Source organism: Limulus polyphemus, unplaced genomic scaffold (assembly GCF_000517525.1).
Source record: "Limulus polyphemus unplaced genomic scaffold, Limulus_polyphemus-2.1.2 Scaffold176, whole genome shotgun sequence".
Lineage (NCBI taxonomy): Eukaryota > Metazoa > Arthropoda > Merostomata > Xiphosura > Limulidae > Limulus > Limulus polyphemus.
The window spans coordinates 535,855-560,207 of NW_013665786.1; the positions used below are offsets into that span (position 1 = coordinate 535,855).

At 33.8% G+C, this 24,353-nt stretch overlaps 1 protein-coding gene across 4 annotated transcripts in view; it reads left to right on the forward strand.

The window, feature by feature from the left end:
- The first annotated feature begins 1,470 nt into the window (after nt 1-1,470).
- LOC106478054 (diacylglycerol kinase theta-like) overlaps nt 1,471-24,353 on the forward strand; it is an 82,032-nt gene continuing 59,149 nt past the window's right edge. For all 4 annotated transcript variants that reach the window (XR_002609817.1, XR_002609816.1, XM_013938564.2 and 1 more), the window contains exons 1-3: nt 1,471-1,902; nt 7,606-7,685; nt 13,161-13,263. Coding sequence is in view for 2 of the 4 variants with exons in the window: in XM_013938564.2 (XP_013794018.1) it covers nt 1,701-1,902; nt 7,606-7,685; nt 13,161-13,263 (385 nt within the window). In the remaining 2 variants the exon portion in view is untranslated. The remainder of the gene's footprint in view (nt 1,903-7,605; nt 7,686-13,160; nt 13,264-24,353) is intronic.

Consider the following 24,353-nt stretch of genomic DNA (forward strand, 5'->3'; position numbering starts at 1 on the left):
TTTAGCAGTGTAAGACTAGAGGGACGGCAGCTAGTCATCACAACCCACCGCCAACTCTTGGGCTACTCTTTTACCAACGAATAGTGGGATTGACCGTCACATTATAACGCCCCCACGGCTGAAAGGACGAGCATGTTTGGTGGGATGCGGATTCGAACCCGCGACCCTCAGATTGTGAGTAGAGCGCCTTATCCACCTGGCCATGCCAGGCCAGGAAAGTAAGATTATTGAAATAATATCTAACAAATTCACAAGCTACCAGTAACTACTGATGCGCACCGATATGGGGATAAAAAATAATGAATTATCCAATATTTTTTACATGCTATTTCTTGAGAGATCGGGTGAGGGACCTTTTATAACTTATATTATAAATTAATTGCTACTTATTAATACAATTATTATTTGCCCTAAGCTGTCAAAAACCAATGCATCATTAAATCAATTCCTGAACTCTTGATATATTTTTCGTAGTTCTTTTTCATATATGTTACTGCTGCCCAATGATAGTGCTAAACAGGACACATGATTAATTTAACAAAATAAATATTTTATACAAATTCACGAAGTAATAGTTTATCAAACTTGCAACGATAATATTTTTATAATGCTTTAGGTTTCATTATTTTAGTTATTGTAGAAGCGTGACGTTGAAAAACCGTTGTACCACAAAATTCTGAATTATTTTTTAATTAAATTTTTCTTGTAAGATTTCTCTTCTACGATGTTGAACACTAAAACGAATAATATTGAAAGCCCCTGAAATGGTCGATATATTACAGTATTCAACTGTTGTGTTGGAAAAACACTTATACAGGCACTAAATCGACGGTTTTAAATTGTAATAAAAATGTTTGTTTTTAGTTATGTTTTAATAACTGATATAGTTTACAACTGTACAAAGTATCGAAAGTCATCTTTTTATTGTTAGCTTCATTAAGTTTTCCAAAAAATAAATAAGTAAGTGCATTGAATAAATTTATGAAATCTTGAACTCTATAGAAAGTGTATGTGAGCATGACATATTTCAAAATGAAATTTAAACAAATTAACAATTAAGAGACTTACGTTTCGATTATTTTCAGATTTTCCAGATTTTATCACTATTAAAGAATGATATTATATTTCTTATAAAATATGATTTTTAAAAAGATTTTGATATTTGATTGTGTTGAATAATAAATTGCTAAACTTGTAATATATACATCAGTTTACTAAGAAGTACTGGTTTAATGGAATAGCTTAGTGCAAAAAGCCATTGAAACTTAAAATGACCATTCTTTATACGTTTGTTGTTGTTGTTTTTTTGTGCGTAATGGTATTTGCTATAATGATAATTTAATGTTATGTAAAATATTTTTAGCATGTTTTTTTTTTTGGAATTATATACTGAAGCGCTGAGGTTCTATGATGTGAAAATTGTTGCTTCGCGGAGTTACAGCAGTGAGGAAAACGATGGAATGGCGGATACTGACATTATTTTACCTTCGATGTCAAATTTGGTAAATATTTATGGCGTTTCCTTGAATAACATGACGAGAGACACCGTAATGGAACTCTGCGTTTTATCATTTTGTACTATTACAATATGTTAATATAAAGTGAATATTGATACTGCGCCATCAAAATTGGAGAAATCTAAGTCGGAACCGCTGGCTTTGCAAGCGGTGGCAGATTTATTTCGGCTCAGGTGGAACAATATGGCTTCTAGTGCTAGGCCTAACATGGGCATTAGGCCTAGTGATGACCCGAGTCCGACAACCGAAGTAGTACCGTTTACGGATTATGAACAGGGTCATCATGGTCATTATTTTGTAAAGAAGACATTTCATAAGCCTACATACTGTCATCATTGTACAGATATGCTGTGGGGACTAATTGGCCAGGGATATATATGTGAAGGTCAGTTACATTAAAAATTGTAATTATAATTTATAAATTAATAGTTAACTTTATTGGTAATGAAGTTAGTTAAAAAATGCTCCTCAGCTAAGCCTAAGTGACACAAATTCAAAATATAATTATAGCAAAGTATTACTAATATAATATTACTATTATTAGTATTACGTAGTACTAGTAGTAAAAAATACCAGTAGTTCAGTGTAGTCTCATCTTAGTGCTTAATAATACTATGAATAATAAATTAATTAATACTGTGTGTCATATTTACAGGAGCACCACATTTACTGATGTAAGTAATAAAACATTGATAGTATTTTAATTTTTACATAATTGTGAAATGTGATTTTATTTATTTTAGTTTCACTTTCAGGTTAACACCACACTAATAATAGTAATATCTGCAGGTAATAAAATGGAGCTTAATGGAGTAATATTACAGTTAACAAAATTGTAAGTTACTGTTTTACTATGATTTATGGCCTATTGTATTATTTGTTTTACTATTTTTTCTCTTTTCTTATCAAACTTAAATGAACAAAACTTATTTTTCTGTCATTTTCAATTTAAAAAGTACATGAATATTTGTCACACTGTTAAGGTAGTGTTGTGAGATTTCTGTCAATATATTCTCATTTATATTAAAATACAATCTATAAAAAGGTTTAGCAGATAATAAAGGACATAGCAATAAAGGCCAGGTTTTGATGAGATAAAAGGTCACTATTCCAGATAACATAGAACTTTAATAAATAATTATAGTGAGTTATGTTTAACATCATCTGTATAAATATATTTTAAATTTTACTGTATATTTTAGCTTTTAATTCATATTTACATTTCTTTAAGTACTTGCTTTGATAAAAAATCATTATTTTGCAGCATATTGTTGTCTCATCTGTAATGGTAGTATATGCATTAGAATAAAAGGTCTATTTTTTGCCAGATTAAAAATTTATTATATGTATATCTAATTGTTATGAGATAGTGAACCCAAATATGATGAAAATTTAGCTTAGGCCACAAATAAAATATAAAAAGGAAATATTTCCTAATCAAATTTTAATGAACCAAAAAAGTTGGACTATCATAACTATAACAAGGCTGAAGTGAGCAGTGGAAAGGATAAAAAGACAATATGATGTCAGTACTGTGAAGTCTGGCTTCACGTGTTTTGGTATGGTATGGTTTTCAAAATAGGAAAGTATATCTAAGTTGAGTGAGAACTAAGAAGGCATATATAAATATAGTGTACTATATTTAAAACAGGATGCATCCAAAACCAAAGATTGTTCACTGTGATAGGGATCACCTTACTCAGTAGACAACCTAATCTAAATCTTGCTTGTGCTGACACAGATTGGGTGTTACGTATACGTATATGTAGTTAGGCAAAAATGGAAATAAAACTTAATTTTCTTTTAAAGTTCAAGTAAATGAATTATATCTGAATTTCTTTTATGTTTTTTAAATAAATTGTAAATATTTATTTCTCAAGAAGTCTATGAATTACAAATGAATATCTTTTTAAAATAATCCTAGGAAATCTTGTTAGATGACATTAAGGTTTTTTTGTTCTTCAAATGCATGTGTGTGTGTGTGTGTGTATGTAAACTAACTTGTTAATAAAAAAGAAATTCCATAAGTGTAATGTGAAACATAATAGCTCACATTGGATAACAAAATTCTACATTAACTATTTGATAACTACAATTTCAAGCAATATAGACTCTTGTCTTTGTCTTAAGCAGAACTTTAAAATTTTCCATTCAATGATTATTTTAAAATCATTTTTATCCCTACAACATTAACTTTAATGATCCAAAGGATTTTTTTCTGAAATAATAGTTCTGTAATCTAGTAATTAATTTAATTCTTGATATTATTGACCTAACAACCTGTCACTGTCCTGGAAAAGTTCAGGAGAATTACTCACTGCTCTCTCATGATTTTCAAAATTGAAACTCTGGAGTAAGATGTTAGAAAATAAACTGTATTCTTAAATTACACAACAGTATAGTAACTTTTGCCTCACCCTGTATATGTATACTTTCAGGTGTAGAAGAATAATATGCTCTTTTTCTCACACATTCCTTTGTACTGAGGTTAAAAAAATATCTCAAACATTTAGGAGCCAGCAATAAATCTTAGGAGCGAGGATAATAGCTTAACTGAGAGAGGAGTAAGAGGGAATCATATTTACCTTGCTTCAAGAAAATTCACTGGAATGGTCTGCAAGGGAGTGGTTTACAAATTTGCACCCAACATGGGGCCCTTGATTTAGAGGTATTGTCGTTTTGCCAGATGGTTCTGATTCTAGTTGGTTGGATGGACTCAACCACTTTGCCAGAAATGATAGGTTTTTAATCGAATATTCATTGTGAATAACAAAATTGTGTGAACAGGAATGGATCAAAGTGTGTTCTAAGTATATTAGATATTATTATATATTATATTATATTTTATAATTTATTATTATTATTATTTTATAATTTAAATATATTTTATAATTATATTATATAAAACCTTCTGAATTATGACTAGAAATCAACAGTAACTTGAGTAAGCATACTACTGGGAGGTTATATTCTAATTTGTACTTTTTATGTTTTTGTTCATATCATACTCTCTTTTTAACTAAATGAATATGATACTACTATTAACATAAATAGTTTAATCCTTTCCATTTTTCCTTGAAAATGTGGGTTCAGATATTTTTAGTTTTGTTAGTACTTTCTATATGTATCGTTTTGTACACATTTATAACTAAAGTACAGAGGCTATTACATATATGCTACATTCCAAGAAATGTAACTTTGTTAATTAACTTGTTAGAAATGGTCATGCAGTTACAGATAAATGTTTTCTTAATTGGGAAAGACAAGCAGAAGGATCTAATTACAAAGGATGATTAGTTTCACTTAATCGATATCTTGACTGGAATTGAAACTAGGAGGTACAAGTGTTTTACTTATAATAATTGCAGGTCAATCAAAAGTACATACTATTACTAAGGGATCTTTGTATTCACCTAGTGAATCTGCAAGTAGTTTTGTTCATGCTAATACAGTAACTGATTTAGTATTATGAAATACTGAGATTTAAGAAAATATTCATGAAGTACTTATTTTGACCGATTCAGGTGATATCTCTCCAGATCAATGGCTTTATGAATGTAACATTTATAAGATAAGTAATTGTTGGTCAGATGATATCAAGTTAAAAAGATTGCCAAATTTTTAAAATGTGCTTTTTATGAATGGCACATGGTCATGTGATATATGTTGGGTATGTTGGTAGAATTTATAGTCAGATTTCAACAAGTTTTTTGTAAAGAATACCCATGATGAAAAAACTATAAAATAGTATATGAAACTTTTCAGATAAATGAAATATTGTCTACTTTTATTGTTAAAATGCTAGGAATATTTAAGACACACATTAAGACACCCATTGGAGCAAGAACAGGTTAAGGTAATTTTGTATCGTGTATGTGATAAATATATACTTTCGGTGTATAATGGAGGAATGCCTGTAACAGTTATTGAATTACTGACTAGGGCACGTGATTTGATGGTAAATCTTGGATATAATGATTTCATACAATGGATGTCAATAAATCATTTTAAAGACAGGCATTCTTCTGTAGAAGATTGATGTTTTTATTGTGGTAGGATTGGTCATTGAAGAAGGCATTGTAGACTTCAGGATTCTACCCATTATAAATCTGAAGGTAGTTATTTGATGGAAGACTTTCAGCAGGGATGCTCTCTCTCATGTATAGAAAGAGAACATCCCCATTATTTTGGAAAGTAAACACTTTAGGTGATGGTACTTTTTTGCTCTACAGTAAATATAAGTGTAAAAGACTATAGAGTTATTTTGGATACTGGAACCTCCGTTTCTATGATCACAGATTCCAAGGTTTCTAGTTTAATGGATATAAGCTCTGTGGATGTGTAGTATTGATTAACTCACAAAGATACCTAGTTGATGGTATAATTTCATTATATTTCATCCTACAAGGGAGAAAGTTCCCAAATCCACCAACTTTGTAGTAATATTGCAAATTTAGTTCAAAATTATGATTCAGAGAAAGTAGAGGACACAGATATTAAGGTTCTTAAAATAGATATGAGTACAAATCATCGAGGCACAATGAAGAAAGAGAATGTACTTCTTAGAGAAATTATTGAAGATATTGGTAAAAATGAGGTAAGTACTGTGCTGAGAATGAACAAAGTAAAGAGAGGAAATGTGATAATAGATGACTTGTGAATGAACATGGAGAGCCAATGAAAAGAATTGGAAGGTGAATTGGTTTTATGTAATGATTTGGGGAAACAAGATATGCTATATTCATCAAGGTTATTGAACATTGAATCAAGTAGATTATTGTACCATGGGCAGGTTGAGCTAAATGTATTGTTGAAAGAACTTGCATCTGTTTTTAATCATCACCTAGGATATAAAGACTTAATCTTGCATCATGTTGTCACTCCAACAGCTTCACCAATAATTACAACCTCCTATAAAGTCTTTAGTAAAGAAAAAAAGAAGTAGAGGAGCAAATTCATAAAATTCTAGAAGGTCATATTATTGAACCTGCAATAAATCTTTGTACCTCAGTAGTTGTTGTGGTCATTAAGAAGGAAAATTGAAGTTCTGGGGTCATGTAAGTTTTGTTGAAAGTATTTTCTCTAATTTCAACTCTTCTGATAATTTGTTTCATTCACTGTATTTTTTTCATTAACTTTCTAAACTTCAGTTTGGCCATGATTCTATATAATAAACATTTCAGATGCTTATTTTGTGTGATTATAGCTCATGAACTACTAGTATGAAATTTCATATTTAAGTAGTAATTAATTTTGTTTATATAATAAGTCTAGTCAAGTTTTTTCAATCCTTAAGTTAGTTGAATAATATAAAATACAATGTTCTTCAGGAATGTAAGGGTTTTGTGTGTGTCTTAAGACATTCTTGTAGTAATCAGGCTTGGTTCTATATAGTGGTACTTAACTAACTGTATGTTACAACATCACTAATGTAAGAGAAAAGCAATTAATGGTTTTATACTAATGATTATTATAAATTACAATTTTAGGACTATAAAAGCATAACCACTGGTTTAACTGCTAAAATCACATTGTATATCTAACATCACATATACAGATTTTTAGAGAAAAGACCCAGGTTAGAATTTGGATAAAAATTGATATATTTTCATGCAAATAATGATTTGAAAGTCTTATTTCTTGTTCCTCAAGTACTTTATAATGGTTCTTATTTCTTTTTAAAAGTAACTGTAGTAAGTTCAGTAAATAAATTGAACCTATTTTGAAAAATCATGTGAAACCAATTCTTAAATCATATATTTATTAAATCATAATTATTTGTTCTATTTCATTAAAAAACAATTTTTTTCACTTAAACAATAATGAACAAATTACTTACAAAAGACTGGAAGACAACTATGGGTTGATATATTGATTTATGGGAAATCAGTTTGGTACATGAGTACAAAAAAAATGAATGTCACCAGCCAAAGAAAAAAGAATAATTTGACAAAGTTAATACAGTAAAAAATAAACACTTGTGCTGTTTTTGGATTGTTTGTTTTTCATTGTGTTCTTAAACGAATTAATTCTGCAGAAACAATTGTGTGAAAGTTAACTTGAAAAGGTTGTTCTGTTTTTCTTGCAGTTTGTAATTTTGTTGTTCATGACCGTTGCTTGAAAACAGTTGTATCTCCTTGCTCTACCAATGCCATTCATGTTTTAAAGGTAAGTAAAAGTGTTTTATTAAACTGTTATTAAGTAGGTTACACAATTCCAAATCCATTGTGAAAATGATATATGACAAAAGATAAAGCATCAAAAAAGATCAATGCACTGAAGAGCACAACCTTTATTAAATCCAGTTTCAATATACATTAGGGCCCAAACAGACTTTCTTTTAAATAAAAGTTCTAGCTTTGAGATGTGGAAAAGTAAAATATGATAAAAATATTTAATTAATGCTTCTGTACGTCTGATGGTTTTAAGTCTAGGGAACAACTATTTGGCATTTTAGCTCTGATTTTTGGAAACTTAGAGTTAAAGTTGCTTAAAAAGTTTAGAACTAATTTTATTAGATTATGTTTAGGATATCAGAAAAATATATGTTCCTTTCTTAAACCATATATGATACTTCTTTAACCACTATTGTATTGTTTACTTTACAGATTTAATGAACTTGGTGAAAAATAGGGATGGGTATTGCCAAGGTGGCCACAGTACATATTGTGATACAGTGATTGAAATACAATTCTATCAAAATGCATCCATATATTATTCTAGCCAGTTTAAGCTTTATTATTATAATGGTAAAAGGCTGATTTAATATCTGTCTTTCCTAAAATCATGTGAACTTAGTAAGTACTTCTGATTCTTGCAATTAATTACAACTAAGCTGTAGTAAGATTTGAAACATGGATTTTTAGAAATTGTATGGTGACTCAAGGGAGAGTAATTTTGCACTTTACTATTTTCACCTTCCAGAATATCATTTTGCTGCAAAGTTAGCAAGTGTGATTTGATTTAAACTTTGTGTGTGTTATTTTATCATATCAAAACATATTGAGATATCTTGTTATTCTCTGTACTATACATATGTGGTCAGTTGTGAATATATTCTTTGAATAGTATTAGTGAATTGTGCCATCAATAGTGAGAATGCAACCTTTTTAATTACTGGATCTCTTTTTTTTTTGTGAGAATAATAGGAGCTTAGAGTGCACTTTATTTTTGTAAAAAGTGTTTCTTGAAAACCTTAATGATTAATAATAAGAATTAATATTTTATTCTAAATTATCTATAAACTCCATATAAACTGTATGCAGTTTCAAATGAAATCAAATTTATACAACTGAAAAACGAAAAGAATTTTTAACTAAAATTATGGAAATGTTAGTTCATTTTTGTGAAATTCTTGAAATTGTAATTTTAGGTAAGAGACCATCTATTTTTCATTATCTCAAATATTCCATGGATTTGATCTTGATATTCTTGTACTGCAATCACAAATACTTTGAGACCAAAGTATACATGGAGTATCTAATATTAGACTATAGTGTGTGTTTTTGTAAGGAATTCTGAAGACTGCTTTTCAAAAGTATATTGCTCAGGGATTTCACTTTATATTCAGTTAGAAGACATCATGTTAATTTAAGGAGAAAAACCAAACAGGCAAGACATCTGGTACCACCAAGGTCCCCAGTGGTATAAGAGTACTAAGAAAAGTTGCAGAAAGTGTTTCAGTGCTTTGTAATTATAGGTAAAACTATTGAAACTGCCAAGAGAGATCCATGGATTTTTGAAGGAACTTTGGATTGTGCTGGTGAAGCTTGTTTTCCCAAGGAGCTTTACACATTGATGTAATGGATAATTCTGATAAGGTACTCTCCCTCTTCTCACAAGATTAGCTTTTCTGATTTTGTGCTGCCCTTTGTATATGAACTTTTTCAGAAATGCATGCCACAGCCTTCATCATCCCTCTGTTGGAATCCAAAGTTCCAACACGTCTCTCGTACAAATTATCATGCATCAATTCTCCACCAATAGGAGAGCCCTACTATCATGTGAGTCCCTTACACACCACTACCATACTATCACTTCTTGTTTGGCAGCTGTCAAGTACAGTTGTTCTTTCTTACATGGTTCTGTTACCTTGTTTTTTTTTTAATATGCATTTTTTATATTTTTCTTAACTTTATTTACTACAATTCACAGTTGTGGAGTTAATATTTTTATTAAAACATTACTTCCTTGTGTTTTCTGCTTTTTCCCACTTATGAATTCCGAAGTTACAGTCACCACTTTGGGTACTTCACCAGCAACTGATGCCGTCGGAGGATATATCGGTACTCGTTCGCCGGGATATTTAGTGGTATATGAGCAACCTCTCTTGCCTACTTCTACCTCACTTCCTCCTGAGCTTTTCGAGCTGGGCTAGCTGATGACAATTTTGATTCTTTGCCCCCCCCTCAAGTTTGCCACACTTTCCCATTCACTACCTGATATTCATCTCATCTGTCATCAGTCTTTTCAGACTTTATCTCTCAGGTATGTGTATCACTCTTGGGCATTGATTCGGGGTTTCCAGGCTTCTCACCCATTGGTTGCCTGTATCTCTGAGTTCCTCCCATGACTCTTTGAGAGGTGTTCTTTGGTCTTCTTGATTTTGGAGTTTCAGGTGCCCTTATCCCATACCTTCCATTTTTCCTGTTTCCGCAAGGTCTTTGCTTCCCCTGTCCTTTCCATGTTCTGTCAGCTGCTGAGACATCCATTGTTCCCGGACTGGGACATTAACATGATCCTTCATGCCCTCACTTTACCTCCATTCAAACCTCTGCTTACGTGTTCCCTGTTTCACCTCTCTTTCAAGGCATATTTCCTCCTCCTTTTGGCCTATGGGCATCATAGGTTGGATATTTTTGCCCTCAATGTTGCCAGGACCTTGTACCACTCCTCCTACCTTATCCCTTATCCAGATCATGCTTTCCTTCCTAAGACCTCTACGGCTCGAGAAAATCAGTCCTCCTTTTCTTCTATCTGCCTATCCTCTATATCTTATATCTACTGTCATCCTGATCTGGATCGACTCCTCTGTTCTGTAGTTGACTTACAGTGTATGGTCCGTTGTGCCCTAGCCACTCTACACCATGGAATATGTCCTCATTTGCCCACTTTCCATCATGGGATTGAGTGATTCTAATTTCTGTTTAAAATCACATTGCTAAACTATCCTCTCCAACACGGATGTGCTCCCTTCATGTTCCGTCATGTTTGGTCCTCCTGATCATGTCAATGTTCCTGGCGAAAAGATACCTGGTTCAGATGTGGTGATGAAGTGCCCCTCCTCAGATCATCTAATTTGTTCCTCTCATTTTGGGGTGTCCTCTGGATGCTTCTGGGGATATGCCTGTGCTTCACTCACATTGGTTCCTTCTCCATTTCAATGTAGAATTCAAGCTAACTTGTGAGTGGAGGGAGAGTACCTTATCAGAAATTATAATTTTCCTAAATGAAAATGTACTTCTGATATGTACCTCCCTCCACTCACACTTCCCATGAGTTCTCCCCACAATTCTGGTGCTCATGTCTTCTACCAAGCTTTGGTGTGATAGTTCAGTAGTGGTGTGTAGAGGGAGTTATGTGTGTTATGTGATAGTAGTGCTCTCCTATTGGTGGAGAGGTGGCGCATGAAGATTTGCATGAGAGATGTGTTGGAACATTGGATTCCAACAGAGCAATGATGAAGGCTTGTGGCATACGTTTCTGAAAACGTTCGCATACAAAGGGCAACACAAAAAGAGAAAAGCTAATCTTGTCAGTGGAGGGAAGTACCTATCGGAAATACATTTTCATTTAGGAAAATTATAACTTCTGTCTAGATAGAGTCATATACAAAGTCTTTAAGACAGTAAGCATGTATTTTCTATCAACATATCATGCAAGTGTATAAATCAAATCTTGGGTTGCATCTGAATGTATAGTGCAGGTTTATTCTACTGAGGTTGTGGTGTGAACTTTACATTCTTGACATATTGTTAGTTTTTCATAACATTTTCTGCTCTTTTTTTTTGTGCATAACTGGGAACATGATGAATGTTTTGTTGGGTCATTTTTAATTCATGGTCACTTTCAGTTTGGTCAAAGGGAATAAACTGTCCATCAGCAGTGTGCTGCTCTTTGTTGATTATCAAAGAACTATCTTAGCTGATATATATATATATATTCATTACTGTTTGCCCACATTGTTATTACTCATGTCATTTGTGGTTTTGTTTTGAGAGGATGATTTGCCAGTTTTATGTTTCGACTTTTGCCACTTCCCATTCATGCAGGTATTACTGTACACAGAATCTCATAACAAAGGATCATTTTTAGAAATGTCTTCATCATGGTTCTCTTTTCATTGTGGATTTGTACTGATTTATATGATCTCAGACAATTTTACACCAGTGTTCCCACTTTTACATTCCTGTTATTTTTGCCTCAAGAAAAACAACAACATTTTCATTAAAACCTGTTGACCGTGATCTTGTAAAAGTTCCAGATCAGATGCTTCTTCATCCTTAGAAGTAGTAGCACTTTTTGTTGAAGTCCTTTGTACATTCCTCATTACAATCATTACTTGCTAATTGATTAATCAATGGGTCCCATTAATCAGTTACAATTAATTACTACGGTGGCCTTCCAGCCATGGTACATACAAGTAAAAAATAAAAAAAGACAATGTTTGGCAATGAGTGCTGCCAGAAAGCTTACCTTCCTTCCAGTCAGCAATTCACAAAAAACACAAGATGCTTGACAGCAGGTGCTCAACCAGTTATCTTCCTACTAGTCAGCAGTTAAACATTAGTGACATTGTCAGATAGCCTTAGTAGCTTTCCCATAACAGATAGGGTGAGCAACTTTGGTGGCAATATTTTGAGTACTTGGATTGTTGGAATAATAAAAAAATAGTAGTGATTGAAAACTTTAATTTTGGTTGAGTGGTTATTTTCTTGACAATTTATTTCTTCAATATTTTCATTAATCAATGAATGGAATAATCAAATTAAGTAATAATTGAAAACACCAATTTTGATTGTATGATTATTTCTGTGATAATCTGTATAATTGGATTTTAGATTAATTGGTTCTTGGAATAATTGAAAAGACTAGTTTTGATTAATTGATTAGTTTATATGACACTAATAAATGTAATTGCTGCTCATAGGTAATCAATTATGTCACATTTTTTTCATCACTGGCATAATGTAATAGCTATCAGTTCTGTGGAGAGGTGTCTATTTAAAATACATTTTCAGGTAAAGAAAATGTTAACACACTAAAGTCTAGTTGAAATCAGATTTGAACATGCACTTTGAATATAAGAATCTGCATAAGAACTAACAATGTGTAGGAAATTATTTTTAATAAAAAATACTTTTTAAATTTAGTCTTCCTTATTGTGTGGTGCATAAAGTATAATTTTTTAAAAATAAGGCAATTATTATTTTTTTTGCATTCTGTTTCAGTAACTGATTTTAGGTCTAAATATCAATATTTTCATGAATCTGGTACTGTATGCAGTAAAGCATTTTGTTAGTAACCTAAGTTACCCTGAAATTGTATGTAAGTGGAATGTAGTTGTTGAACAACTAATATTTTATTTTCATATTATTTCTATAGAATTTTATTATTTTTATCAAATTTTTTTTCAATTCCTAGAATCCTGTTCCACACTGTTGGACAGAGCCTGGCCATCTGAAAAGAAAGTTTTGTAATGTGTGTAGAAAAAGGATAGAGGACAGCTGTGCTGTAAGATGTGAAGGTGAGTTACAAATTGTACTTATCAACTCTTTCTACATAACTGTGACAGGTAAATAAGCCACATCTAATGATTAATAGAAAAAAAGTGTGAGCTTACACTCATACACCAAAAATTAAATGTTATTGGCATAAAGCACTGTTCCAATTTTTGATGGGCCTGGCATAGCCAATTGGTTAGGGTGCTCGACTCGCAAGTTGTGGTTCGTAGGTTTGAATCCCTGTCCCACCAAACATGCTCCCCCTCTCAGCCATGTGTCCATTATAATGTGATGGTCAATCCCACTTGTCGTTGGTAAAAGAGTAGCCCAAAAGTTGGCAGTGGGTGGTGATGACTAGCTGCCTTCCTTCTAATCTTTCTCTGCTAAAATAGGAATGGCTAGCACAGATAGCCCTAGTGTAGTTTTGTGTGAAATTCCAAACAAATCAAAACACTTTTTGACAACATTTTCTTGCTTGCAAATCCAGAAATCCTCATTGCCCAGATTCAATTCTAGTCAACATATTATAATCTTCTTCACATTTCTGGCTTAGCAAAGCAAACAGACAACATCCTCATAAATTATAATTAGTTGGATAAATGTTATTATATGTTTGTCTATGGGAAAAGGGGGAGATAATAAAACCAAACTATCTATTGTGTCTAGGGTTATGAATCATTTGGAATATTGTTTGGGAGGGTGGTTGAGGGCAAACAATCCTTTCTAGATGCCAAGGTGCAATGCTGCATATCTGACAGGAAATATGGGAATGTCATAACTGTAAAGTGTCTGTGTGTGCCAGATTTCATTTAATGTATGTGAAATGAACCAAAGCTAAATTATTGGAAAATAAAGTAAATGTAAAGTTGTAATGAAGGCATACTTAGCTGAATATGCAAAAACGTCTGAATGTATATTCACAAAGTGATAAGCATATGGTTTTGAACAAATTGAGCATGAATATTTTAGACTCAAATAAGTCAAAAAAACCCATAGAAATTGTATTTCATGTAATGTTAATTTTTTAAAGAAATTACATGCGGGTTAAGTGTTGTGTGTGTGTAAAATGCTTTTTAAATAAAAAAGTAAAGTTGGAATTGATGACAACGACATTGGTGTACCATACTAGTTGCATTGATAAGTTTGACTAAGCAAAAAACTGTTAAGGTGATTCTGAATTGAACAGCCAATATGCAATCTGGACTTGTTGGACAAAGGCCTTTCTAATAACATGACATTTGTAGTGTTTGATATAGAAATTTGCAAGAAAAATTCCGGACAGACAAACATAAGCATATTATTTGTATAGATCCTGATGCAGTCAGCATAAATCATACAATTTTTTCTCAAAAATTGACCATCAGGAAGAGTTAACTGCCAGGCAGAGAATGTATAATGATATTATTGATTTTTTTTGAACACGAAGGTGTCAAGTGGAGTGTTTTATTATACTGGTTTTTAAATACGGGAAAGATTGGTTTCTGATATAGTACATTACCTCACTCACATAAATAGCTATTCTTGTTCAATGGTGCCCTTTATATACAAAACGTTTTCGTATGCCATAAGCCTTGAGCTTCCATGCACCCTATGATCAACATGTTTCAACTGCGTCTTGCAAGAAAGTCATCATGCGACAACCCTCCACCAGTAGGAGTGTAACACATTCTCCTGACACATGTGACTCTCTTCAATTTTCCCAATCTATCACATCTCATTTGGCAGTGCTATTGTCAAGTTGTTTTTTGTTTGTGCTCTCATTTCGTGTTTTTTAGTTGATAACTTACCTTTATTGTTCTTCACCAAAGCTGTGTTTCCACCTCGAAAATGTTATCATTTACTTCCAGCACAATTACCTAGGCTTCAGGTGGCAGTACTCATCTGAGGAATTGTCAGCTTTAATACGTCGGGAGATTTATTGTTATATGAGTTGATCTTCTTCAGGCCTCGAGTTTGGGGTCCCACACATTTTGAATGTAGTCTGCTGATTTTGGACAGATAAGCTGTTATACTATTTTAGCTTTTTGTTTATTTTTGATAATAATGTTATTATTTGTAGTTATTTGGTTTCAATAACATATGCTTAGTTAATTTTGTACTTATTTCTTGTATGGTTAGGGTTTTTCAATTAAAGTTTAGTAATATCCTTTGTAGTACAATGTTAGAATAGGCTTACCTGTCATTGATCTTACTGGTAACTCGTAAATTAGGTTAAATATGTTGTTTCTTCAACTAATACCATCTACTAAATTTTCTATTGTCAATATACACTCATTTAATTTTAAAATATAAAGACTATTTTATTTTCATAATTAATAATATTTCATATTTCTTACAATTAATTTGGTTTGTGAGGACCCCTGCAGTTGGGGTCCATCCAACCTTGTCCCAATATTGCTTGCCTTCCTCCTCAAACTGCCAAAAATGTTTGGAACAACATATATTTTGACAGTTTCCTCCATCTGGCCTCTACTGCAGTTTTTTCCTCTCCTATTCCAGACATTTTGGTTCATGCTGGGCCTTTTTGTCTCTCTTTTCACAGATGGTGCTAGCATGCTTCACCATCCAGCAGCTTTGTTCTAATTTTGCCTTAGTTTACTATCAGGCAGATTGTTTTCTGTTGTCTTGATTCTCTGCTCTTAGAATCTCTGTTGCCTGTATGGGGGGCAGATACTGTTAATTTTATACCTTTATCCCTACTAGCCAAGTTTTCCATCCTTTTTCTTCCCCTTTCACCTCTGCTACTGGTATTGTCCACTATACACCTATTTTCCCAGACTGTGCACTCATGGATAATCATGAGTAAATTAGACAAGAATTGCTGTCCATCTCTGATGCTCTGTGACATTGAGACTCTTCCTACCATAGACCTGATGTACAATTCCAGGTGCTGCCAGGAGTTGGTTGATTGACTCCATCGATGTGGTAGCTCTGCTTTTCAAAATAAGGTATCACAGTTACCTGTTGCACTGTCTCCGGTGAAGCAGTCCTCTGGACTCACAAACATGTTTTTCCCTCCTTTCTTCTAGTGGAGTATAAGAGTCATGGCCACTTCCCAGTTCCTAGCCAGTGGGGTAGTGGACCATGGAGGTCTGTCCCTTTGAGGGATGCACCATGCCACTCAGTTGAGAGTAGGGTGTTGGCATTCTGCAGGTGTTAATGGTGGAACTGATGTACAAGTTTTAGTTGTAGCACTAAGCAGTATTAATATATATATGGCAAATTGCTTTTTCCTACTGTGGCATTCCTCCTTCCTACCATCCTCTGGATGTATATTTCTGGTGGGTCTGGTGTTAGATTGGAGATGGTCCTGTCATGATTAGAGTCATGTGTCGATGGCATGATGCCCTTCCTATCGTGGTTCTGATGTACAATTACAGATGCTGCCAGGTTTTGGTTAAAGCACTCCACCATGTCATGATTATATATATATATAATGTGGTTCGTGGGGGGGGGGGTCAGATGTTGGTTTGAGATGGTCTAGCTAAGTAAGTCCTCACATGTGTTCTGGTCAGTATCCCTTCTTTTATTGTGAACTGGATGAAAAATGCCCAATGCTGCCAGGTTTTGGACTGGTGATGCACTCCAGGTTTCTAGTCCCTCTTCCTACCATGTGCTGGATGTCAGTTCCCCTCAGATATGGTGTTGGTTGTAGCTGGAAACAGCACATATATTCCCACTTGTGTACAGCTGGGTATCCTTCTCCCTACTGAGGACTGAAAAAAATATACCCAATGCCACCAGGTTTTGGACCCAAGGTGTTACCCCACAAGAGATTACAACCTTCCTGCAATTTGCTGGATGTCTGTTCATGGTGGATCAGGTGTTGGTTGGGTTGGAAATGCTCACAATTGGAGATGGATTTTGGTACAGAAGTTTGTCTTCCCTACCAATTCCCATTTTGAGATGAAGAGGTAGGTGATCCTCTACCTGCCACAGAACTGATGTACAATTCCAGATGCCACCAGTTGTTGGATGTGTTCGAACTGCCACTATGGTTTGTCAGACCCTAGCCTCATGACACACACAGGGGTCCCATTAATAGGTAATACATATTATGGGATTCCTTAATGTTCCTTCCAGCTTTTATGTTTTTGACACAGTCATGAAAGAGCAAAGACTATGCCTGGATCAGATGTGGTGTGGTCTCCCCCTGTGGTGTGATATTTTTTGGGGTTCCATACCTCCTGATTTTTCTTTGGGTGCTTCCTAAAGGGGGATCATTTTTTCACCAGCCCTCCACCAGTTCAGCATGGAATTTAAGCTAATTTATGAGAGAGGTAAGATATTGTATGGTAAGTTAACATTTTCCTAAACTGAAAATATATTTCCAATAGATACTTACCTCTCCTCACATTTCCCATCCAGCCTCCTCACTTCCAGTGATATGTAGTGTAGGTTTTCTGACCAATCTCGAAGTGAATAATGAGTGCCAAACTGGAGAAGATGCTGGTTAGGATAGGGGATTTGTGTTATGCAGAAGCTGGAGTTGGAAGGCTAGTGTCAAGCATTGAAAATTTGTGCCAGTAGGGGCAGTACTAATCAAGAAAAGCTTAGGAAAATATTAACTTTAAGTTTTTAGTTATTACTATATTAAAAACTTAATTGGGCACACATTTAATAACAAAAATGTCATGGTAAACTGAAATCTTATCAGTGACATAAAGCTAAATAACTAATTCAGACTAAAGAAGTTACATGCTGATTGCTCCTTCCTGGCTGACACAGATCTGGTTTTCTCATCTGCTTCAGCTCGATCTGTTGTTTTCATTCTAGATCAATTTTTTTCTTAGCCCAAATTTTGGTGACTTATGTAGCATGTTTTTCCTTTTTTCCTCAGTTTTATTTCCTTCCATCTTCCACCTTTATTTCCAATCATATCTGGATTGCCTATGTCCGTACATGCTTTGGGTTGCTTCTTTCTGTTAGTTCTCTTTCCTGCTGTTTCATTCCCTGTCACCACTCCTCTGTTTGTGATTTTTTCTTCCTTGTCTCCTTTTTCCCATAATCATCTCCTAGTGTATTCACTCCCATCAGACACCTTTACTTTTACCTGCTTCTCAGCCCCATTGTACATTGGAGGTACTTCTTCTGTCAAGCAGTAGAACTACACCTCATACGTTTATCTCCTACTATCTGCTATGGATATCTGTTTCTTCCTCATCGGGCTACCATCTTCCACTTTTTGCCATCCTTCATTCTTCAGTCAAACTGTGACTAGGTAAGTTACCGTTTTGTATATATACCTGTTATTTTTCAGGGACATGTCCTTTTTTATCTTTAAAGATCCTGCTCGTTGGTGAGTGCTGCTTGTCCGAGTATACCTAAACTAGTTAAATCTACACTGTAAGGCCATGATGACTTAACAATTATAATTTCCATGGCTACTAAATACACGCTGTTGTGATATATCTGCTTTATTAATATGCTTATTCTGGACCATACTGACCCATAGACTTTATGGATAAAGCAGAAGGGGATAGCTGCCCATCCCTGCCATTTCCTAGACTGAATAAATCAGGAGTGGTCTGCTTTTCAAAATCAGGTTTACTTGGTCACCTGTTGCATTGTCTCTGGTGTTAATGTTCCTCCAGACTCTCCACCTTTTTTCTTCCAGTGGAATATGGGAGTCCTCGCCACTTTCCAGTTCCAGGCTGCAGGGCTGGTGGACCATGAAGGAATCCTTCTGAATGTGATGGTGATATACGATTCAAAAAATAATGATTCCATTCAGTTGAGAGTAGGGTGGGGGTGTTCTGCTGGTGTAGATGATGATATGTCCTCCAATCTGATGCTCCATATCTGAACAGGTCTGTCTGTGGGGATGTTGTAGCTTTGGAGTGAGCCATCAAAATTGAAGTTCATCCTTTTAATTGGGATCCCTCATCCTACCCCAACATATTTGTTGGTTAACAGTGGCTGGATTTTGGATTCAGAGCAGGAACAATCAAAATAAGTTCTCACACATGTATTACTGCTAACATGTTGTGAGTCAGGGTGGATGAGCATGCTGGTTGCTATGGTTCTTTCTCTTGCACTACCCCTAGAAGATTTCCATATACCGAGGATGCTACTGTGCTGGGGGAGGTTCCTGTTTGATTGGTTTTGAGTGGGATATTTCATAGTACAGGGACATCTTTATTATTCTAATGATCCAAATGTTGAGTTCCTGGATCGATCAAACATTTTATCAATTTGAGGTCATGTGTCCTGTTCACAGATGGGTGGGTATAATATTTCCCCTCTGGTCTGCTGAACTTGAGGTGAAGATGGAATGATCCTCTTTTCTATCCTCATCAGATGGTTGGGGTTTGGATTGTAACTGACTTACCAATCGTAAGATCTTCATTCTATCTCCGCAGATGTCAGTTCCCAGTGGCTGGGTTTTGGATGCAGTTGACTTGCCACTCTACACCTTACTCTCACCCATATTACTGTCATCTTTGGGATTGAGATTCAGATATTGGATAGGTTGGATCCCTGTCCAATCCATGTTCTCTCCTTTTTTGATGTGCTCCTCCTTTTTTACCACCCATATCTGTGTCACCTCTTTCTACACTGGGAGTGAAGTATACCTGGTACAAAAGTGGTGTTCACCAACATAGAATACTTTACAACGAGGATCTCCCCTTTTAGGGTATTCTTTGGCTGCTTCTGAAGGATGCTTTTTCTTTCCCTTGCACCGGTCCCTCCACCTATTTAATGTGGTATTCTAGCTATTTATTTGAGTGGAGGTAATGTACCATATCAGTAGTTGTAATTTTCCTGCACTGAAAATGTATTTCTGATAGGTACTTACCTCTCTTCACACTTCCCACCCTTCCTCCCCACTGAAAACTGGTGCTTCCATCGTCTGCCAGAACTCAAAGTGATAGTTTGGTAGAATTGAATAGAGGGAGTCACAAGCATCATGAGAGTATATCACACTCTTATTGGTGGAGGTTGACACATGATGATTTGCATGAAAGATGTAGTGGAATCAGTCAATTCCAATGAACTGGAGATAGAAGGCTTGTGGCATGTGTAAAAAATTTGTTTGCATATAGAGGGCATCACTGAACGAGAATAGCTATTTATGTGAATGGAGTTAAGCCTATCGGAAATACATTTTCAGTGTAGGAAAATTATAACTTTATATTCAGCAGTAATTTTCAACTTAGTTGATAATCATTAAATCGTTTCTTTTGATACTTTATTTTGCCTGAATTTTCTCAAGTTCTCATGAGTTTCTCTTGTTTCTTTAAAAAGGATCTCTATGTTGTCACTTTCCCACAAAACCATAAGTTACTGTTCATCTCACTTTTATTTATTAGGTCATCAAGAAACTAATGTCGCTTTTTTAGATAAACCCGAACAACTTTTACATCAAAACAAAACATTTATTAAATGAAATAGTCTCCATTCTTATCAATGATGCTTTTCAATCTTAAACCAGGTTGTTAATGCCCTGATTAAAGAAATCACTTGGCTTTGAAGCAAAAAACATGTTGATGTCCTCTTTAACACCTTCCATATTTGCGTACATTCCAACCCAACTCCATAATCTTGTGTTGCGTCAAACGTGCCACATGTGGATGCGCATTGTCATGGAGAAGAAGTTTGTTTTAAATGTTCCAGTTGCTGACTGTAGATCTCTGCATTCACAGTTCACTGTTGATTGAGGAGTTCAAAATTAATCACTCCTTTGATGTCCCACCAAATGCAAAGCATCACTTTCTGCGGATGGAGTCTAGGTTTTAGGGTCAGAAGTAGTTTTTGTCTAGGACTGAGCCATTGTTTTTGGCATTTAATATTTGCATAAAGAATCCATTTTTCATCACCGGTGACAATTCTGTCCAAAAATGGTTCACACGTATTACGTGCCAGAAGAGATGAAGCAACATTCACACGTTGGAAACGGTGATCATTGGAGAGTTCGTAAGGCACCCAAACACCTTCTTTGTGTAGTTTTCCCATATTCCTAAAATGTTTACCTATTGTTTCATGAGAGACATGCAATTTCAGGGCCATTTCATGAGTGTGTTGCCTTGGGTTTGACTCAACAAGTGTCTTCAGAGCATCAATATCAATTCCAACATGTTGGCCCCTGCCATCACAGTCTTTAAGGCTAAAGTCCCCTGAACGAAATTTGCTGAACCATTGTTGACACTTACAAACATTCAAAACATTTCCACAAACTTCTTTGATATGCTTTGTGGCTACAGAGGGATTGTTTCCCTTCTTGTATTTAAACAGCATTAAATGCCGAATGTGTCTCGTCGTATACCATCACTATAAGGAATTAGAGTATACTAAACTTTACACATTATATAGGCTCCACTAACATGATGCTTAGGTGGTTTGTTTAACTATTATACATGATGTACATTTTTTGGGGGGTGGTTAATGAAAGTGTTCCAAAACGTGGCATTAATATCTTGATGACCTAATATTTGACATTGATGCAAATAGTTTATAATCTGCTCTGTCCAGTAGTAGTTAATCTTTGCCTCCAATGCTAAGCTTAATTACTAGTATCCATGTCACATGTCATGACATTATAAAATAATGAAAATTAAAGAGAGGGAAAATCACATGAGAAACAAAACATGGAAAATTATATTTTCAAGGGATGGTAGCTTCTCAACAAATGTAAACCTAGGCTTTGTATTGTTCACAAGCCACAAAAATGAAGAGTGTACGCATCCTTCTCTCTCTCTCCCCTTTTTGTGATTTACTTTGTTTAATATTGTTGAATTTTTTTTTTCTTCATTTGTCACATGATAATGTTTTAGATAAGTGAAGAACTTTTTGTCATTATTTCAGTTTATATATATATATATATATACGCAAGTTAGATGACTTTTTTTGTTATTTTGTCATTAACGTTTTTTTTGTTTTTCATTTCACCCCTCCATCAAAGCTGTTCAGTTTAGAACCTGATGTTAAATGTTGTATTTATTTAGGATGGCCTGAGTTTTTCTTCTTTTTTGTTGGCTTGCTGATCAATTGCAAATGTAGCAAATATACAGAATACTTATGGTGTGAAGCTAAATTGTAAATCCAACAATAAACTTAAGAGACAATTGAGGACTGATGTAAAGAAAGTTTATAAATCAATCACACGTTCACCATTTAATTTGTTGTTTTTATACTATTGGATAATGATAATTTTAGATTAAAGGGTGGAAAATTATATTAATACTCAGTGGTAGTTACACCTTTATCAAAAAGTCATTTACTTAAGGCATGTATTTCTCCATTAATTAAAACATGCAAAGATGGTGCAGATGGAAAAAAAAATGCACTGAACTGATTTTATATCACAGTTTACACAGAAAGCAGAGAAAAATAGATACATCTTATATGTAAAGAATTCCAACAAAGAATTATTAAATGTTCCAAGCGTGTAAATTTGTGTTAATTTTGAAAAATAGACATGTTTTTCTACCATATATTTTTTTTTTCCATTTGTGTCTGTTGAATTATGAAGCCAGTAACTTTTAAGATAAAGCAATTTATATAACCCTCTAAACTTGGGTAGGTCAAAGTGTGCATATCATTACCTTTTTACAGAGTTACATTCAAAACTTAAATGTTGCTACTTTACTTTGTTGTACTGCTAGCCGTGATGAAGCTGCAATGGTGAAATGTTGGCTGAAATAAAGTTGTTTATCATTATCTGGAGAGTAACGGTTATTTTTTTTCTACTTTTATTGCCAGAGAACTACTTTATTATCAGTGGCTGTTAATAAACATGGCATCAAAATATTTTTCAATTCAGATTTTTATATTATTCAAGTTTTGATTTCTTAGTTTCAAAAGGAAATATTTAAATAGATTTTCAATCTTCACTTATCTGTATCATGTGTCTCTTCCTTTCTCTAAGTTGCCCATTTTAGATATTCTTTCCACCTATATTTGAGCTTTTGAGTGTAATACAAATTACATTGTTATAGATATTTCTAAGACATAATGTAAATTTATAGCCTCCAATCTTTTTCTTTACTGAGATATAAACCAGTAAATCAAACCCACATGTCAAACCTTCCTATCACATCTTGTCTTTCAAAAAATGTCAATAATTCTCTCTGATATTTGCTATTGATTGTTTATAACCAATAAGAAGAGAAGATTTTAATTTACTGAATTCCTTATGAGACTAGCTCATTCAGATGACAGGTTTTGTGTACAGTTTCATTCTTTGCTTTCGCTGAGTCACCTCAATTGGCCAGAGAAATTATTTTATATTACTTTTAGCTTAATTAGAGAGCCAGTTAAATTATAATAGTTTTAGATCATTATATTCTTTGTCTGTGTTATTATTTTGTGTTCTAGATTGAATATTTGAAATAAATAAAAATTAGTAAAGTACTAACAACAACTGTATCAAACATTAAGATTAATTTTTATTGAGACTGCAAAAAAAAGACCCACATGTAATTACTAAATTTTTGTTTTGTATGTATATTTTTTCATTTATTGTTATAAAAGTAACTAAAATTTACAAATTAGAAACTTATAGGGTACATAAGAAAATTTAAATGAAAAAGAAGAAATATATATATTTTCTCCATGAGCAATGTACTTGAGCTGCTAATGTGTGATGTAATTCAATACTTTGTTTACTACAACTTACACTATCCTTTATCTGGGTGCTTTGTTGCATTGTTATGCTACTTTAGTAGTTAGACATGGTTCAAAGAGCAACAAAACAATAAAATTTAATAAAAGCAGTTGTCAAAAGGCTGGAAGATTTAAGAATTTAGGATAAATAACTATAATTGCCTGCTACAATATGCAGTCATTGTATTTTTAAGTGGTGTTTACAAGATTGATCAAATGTACTGAAAACATTTACGGTGCTAGGGTAGGGAAAATAACAGATAAAATATAAAGTTCTACGGAAAAAAGAACTTATGATATTCATTTAGGAAGTTATGTTAGCTTTGAAAACTTATTTAGCAAAGGCATCATTTATGCAACTAAAACAGGAAGTTTAGGCTTTACTCACTTTCCCAGCAATAGTTAGTTGTAATACCACATATAACTACTTTTTAAAATTTCCAATTGTTCTGTGCCCATTCTAATTAATCTTAATTTAATACTTAAATTTCACTTACAATGGTTTGTC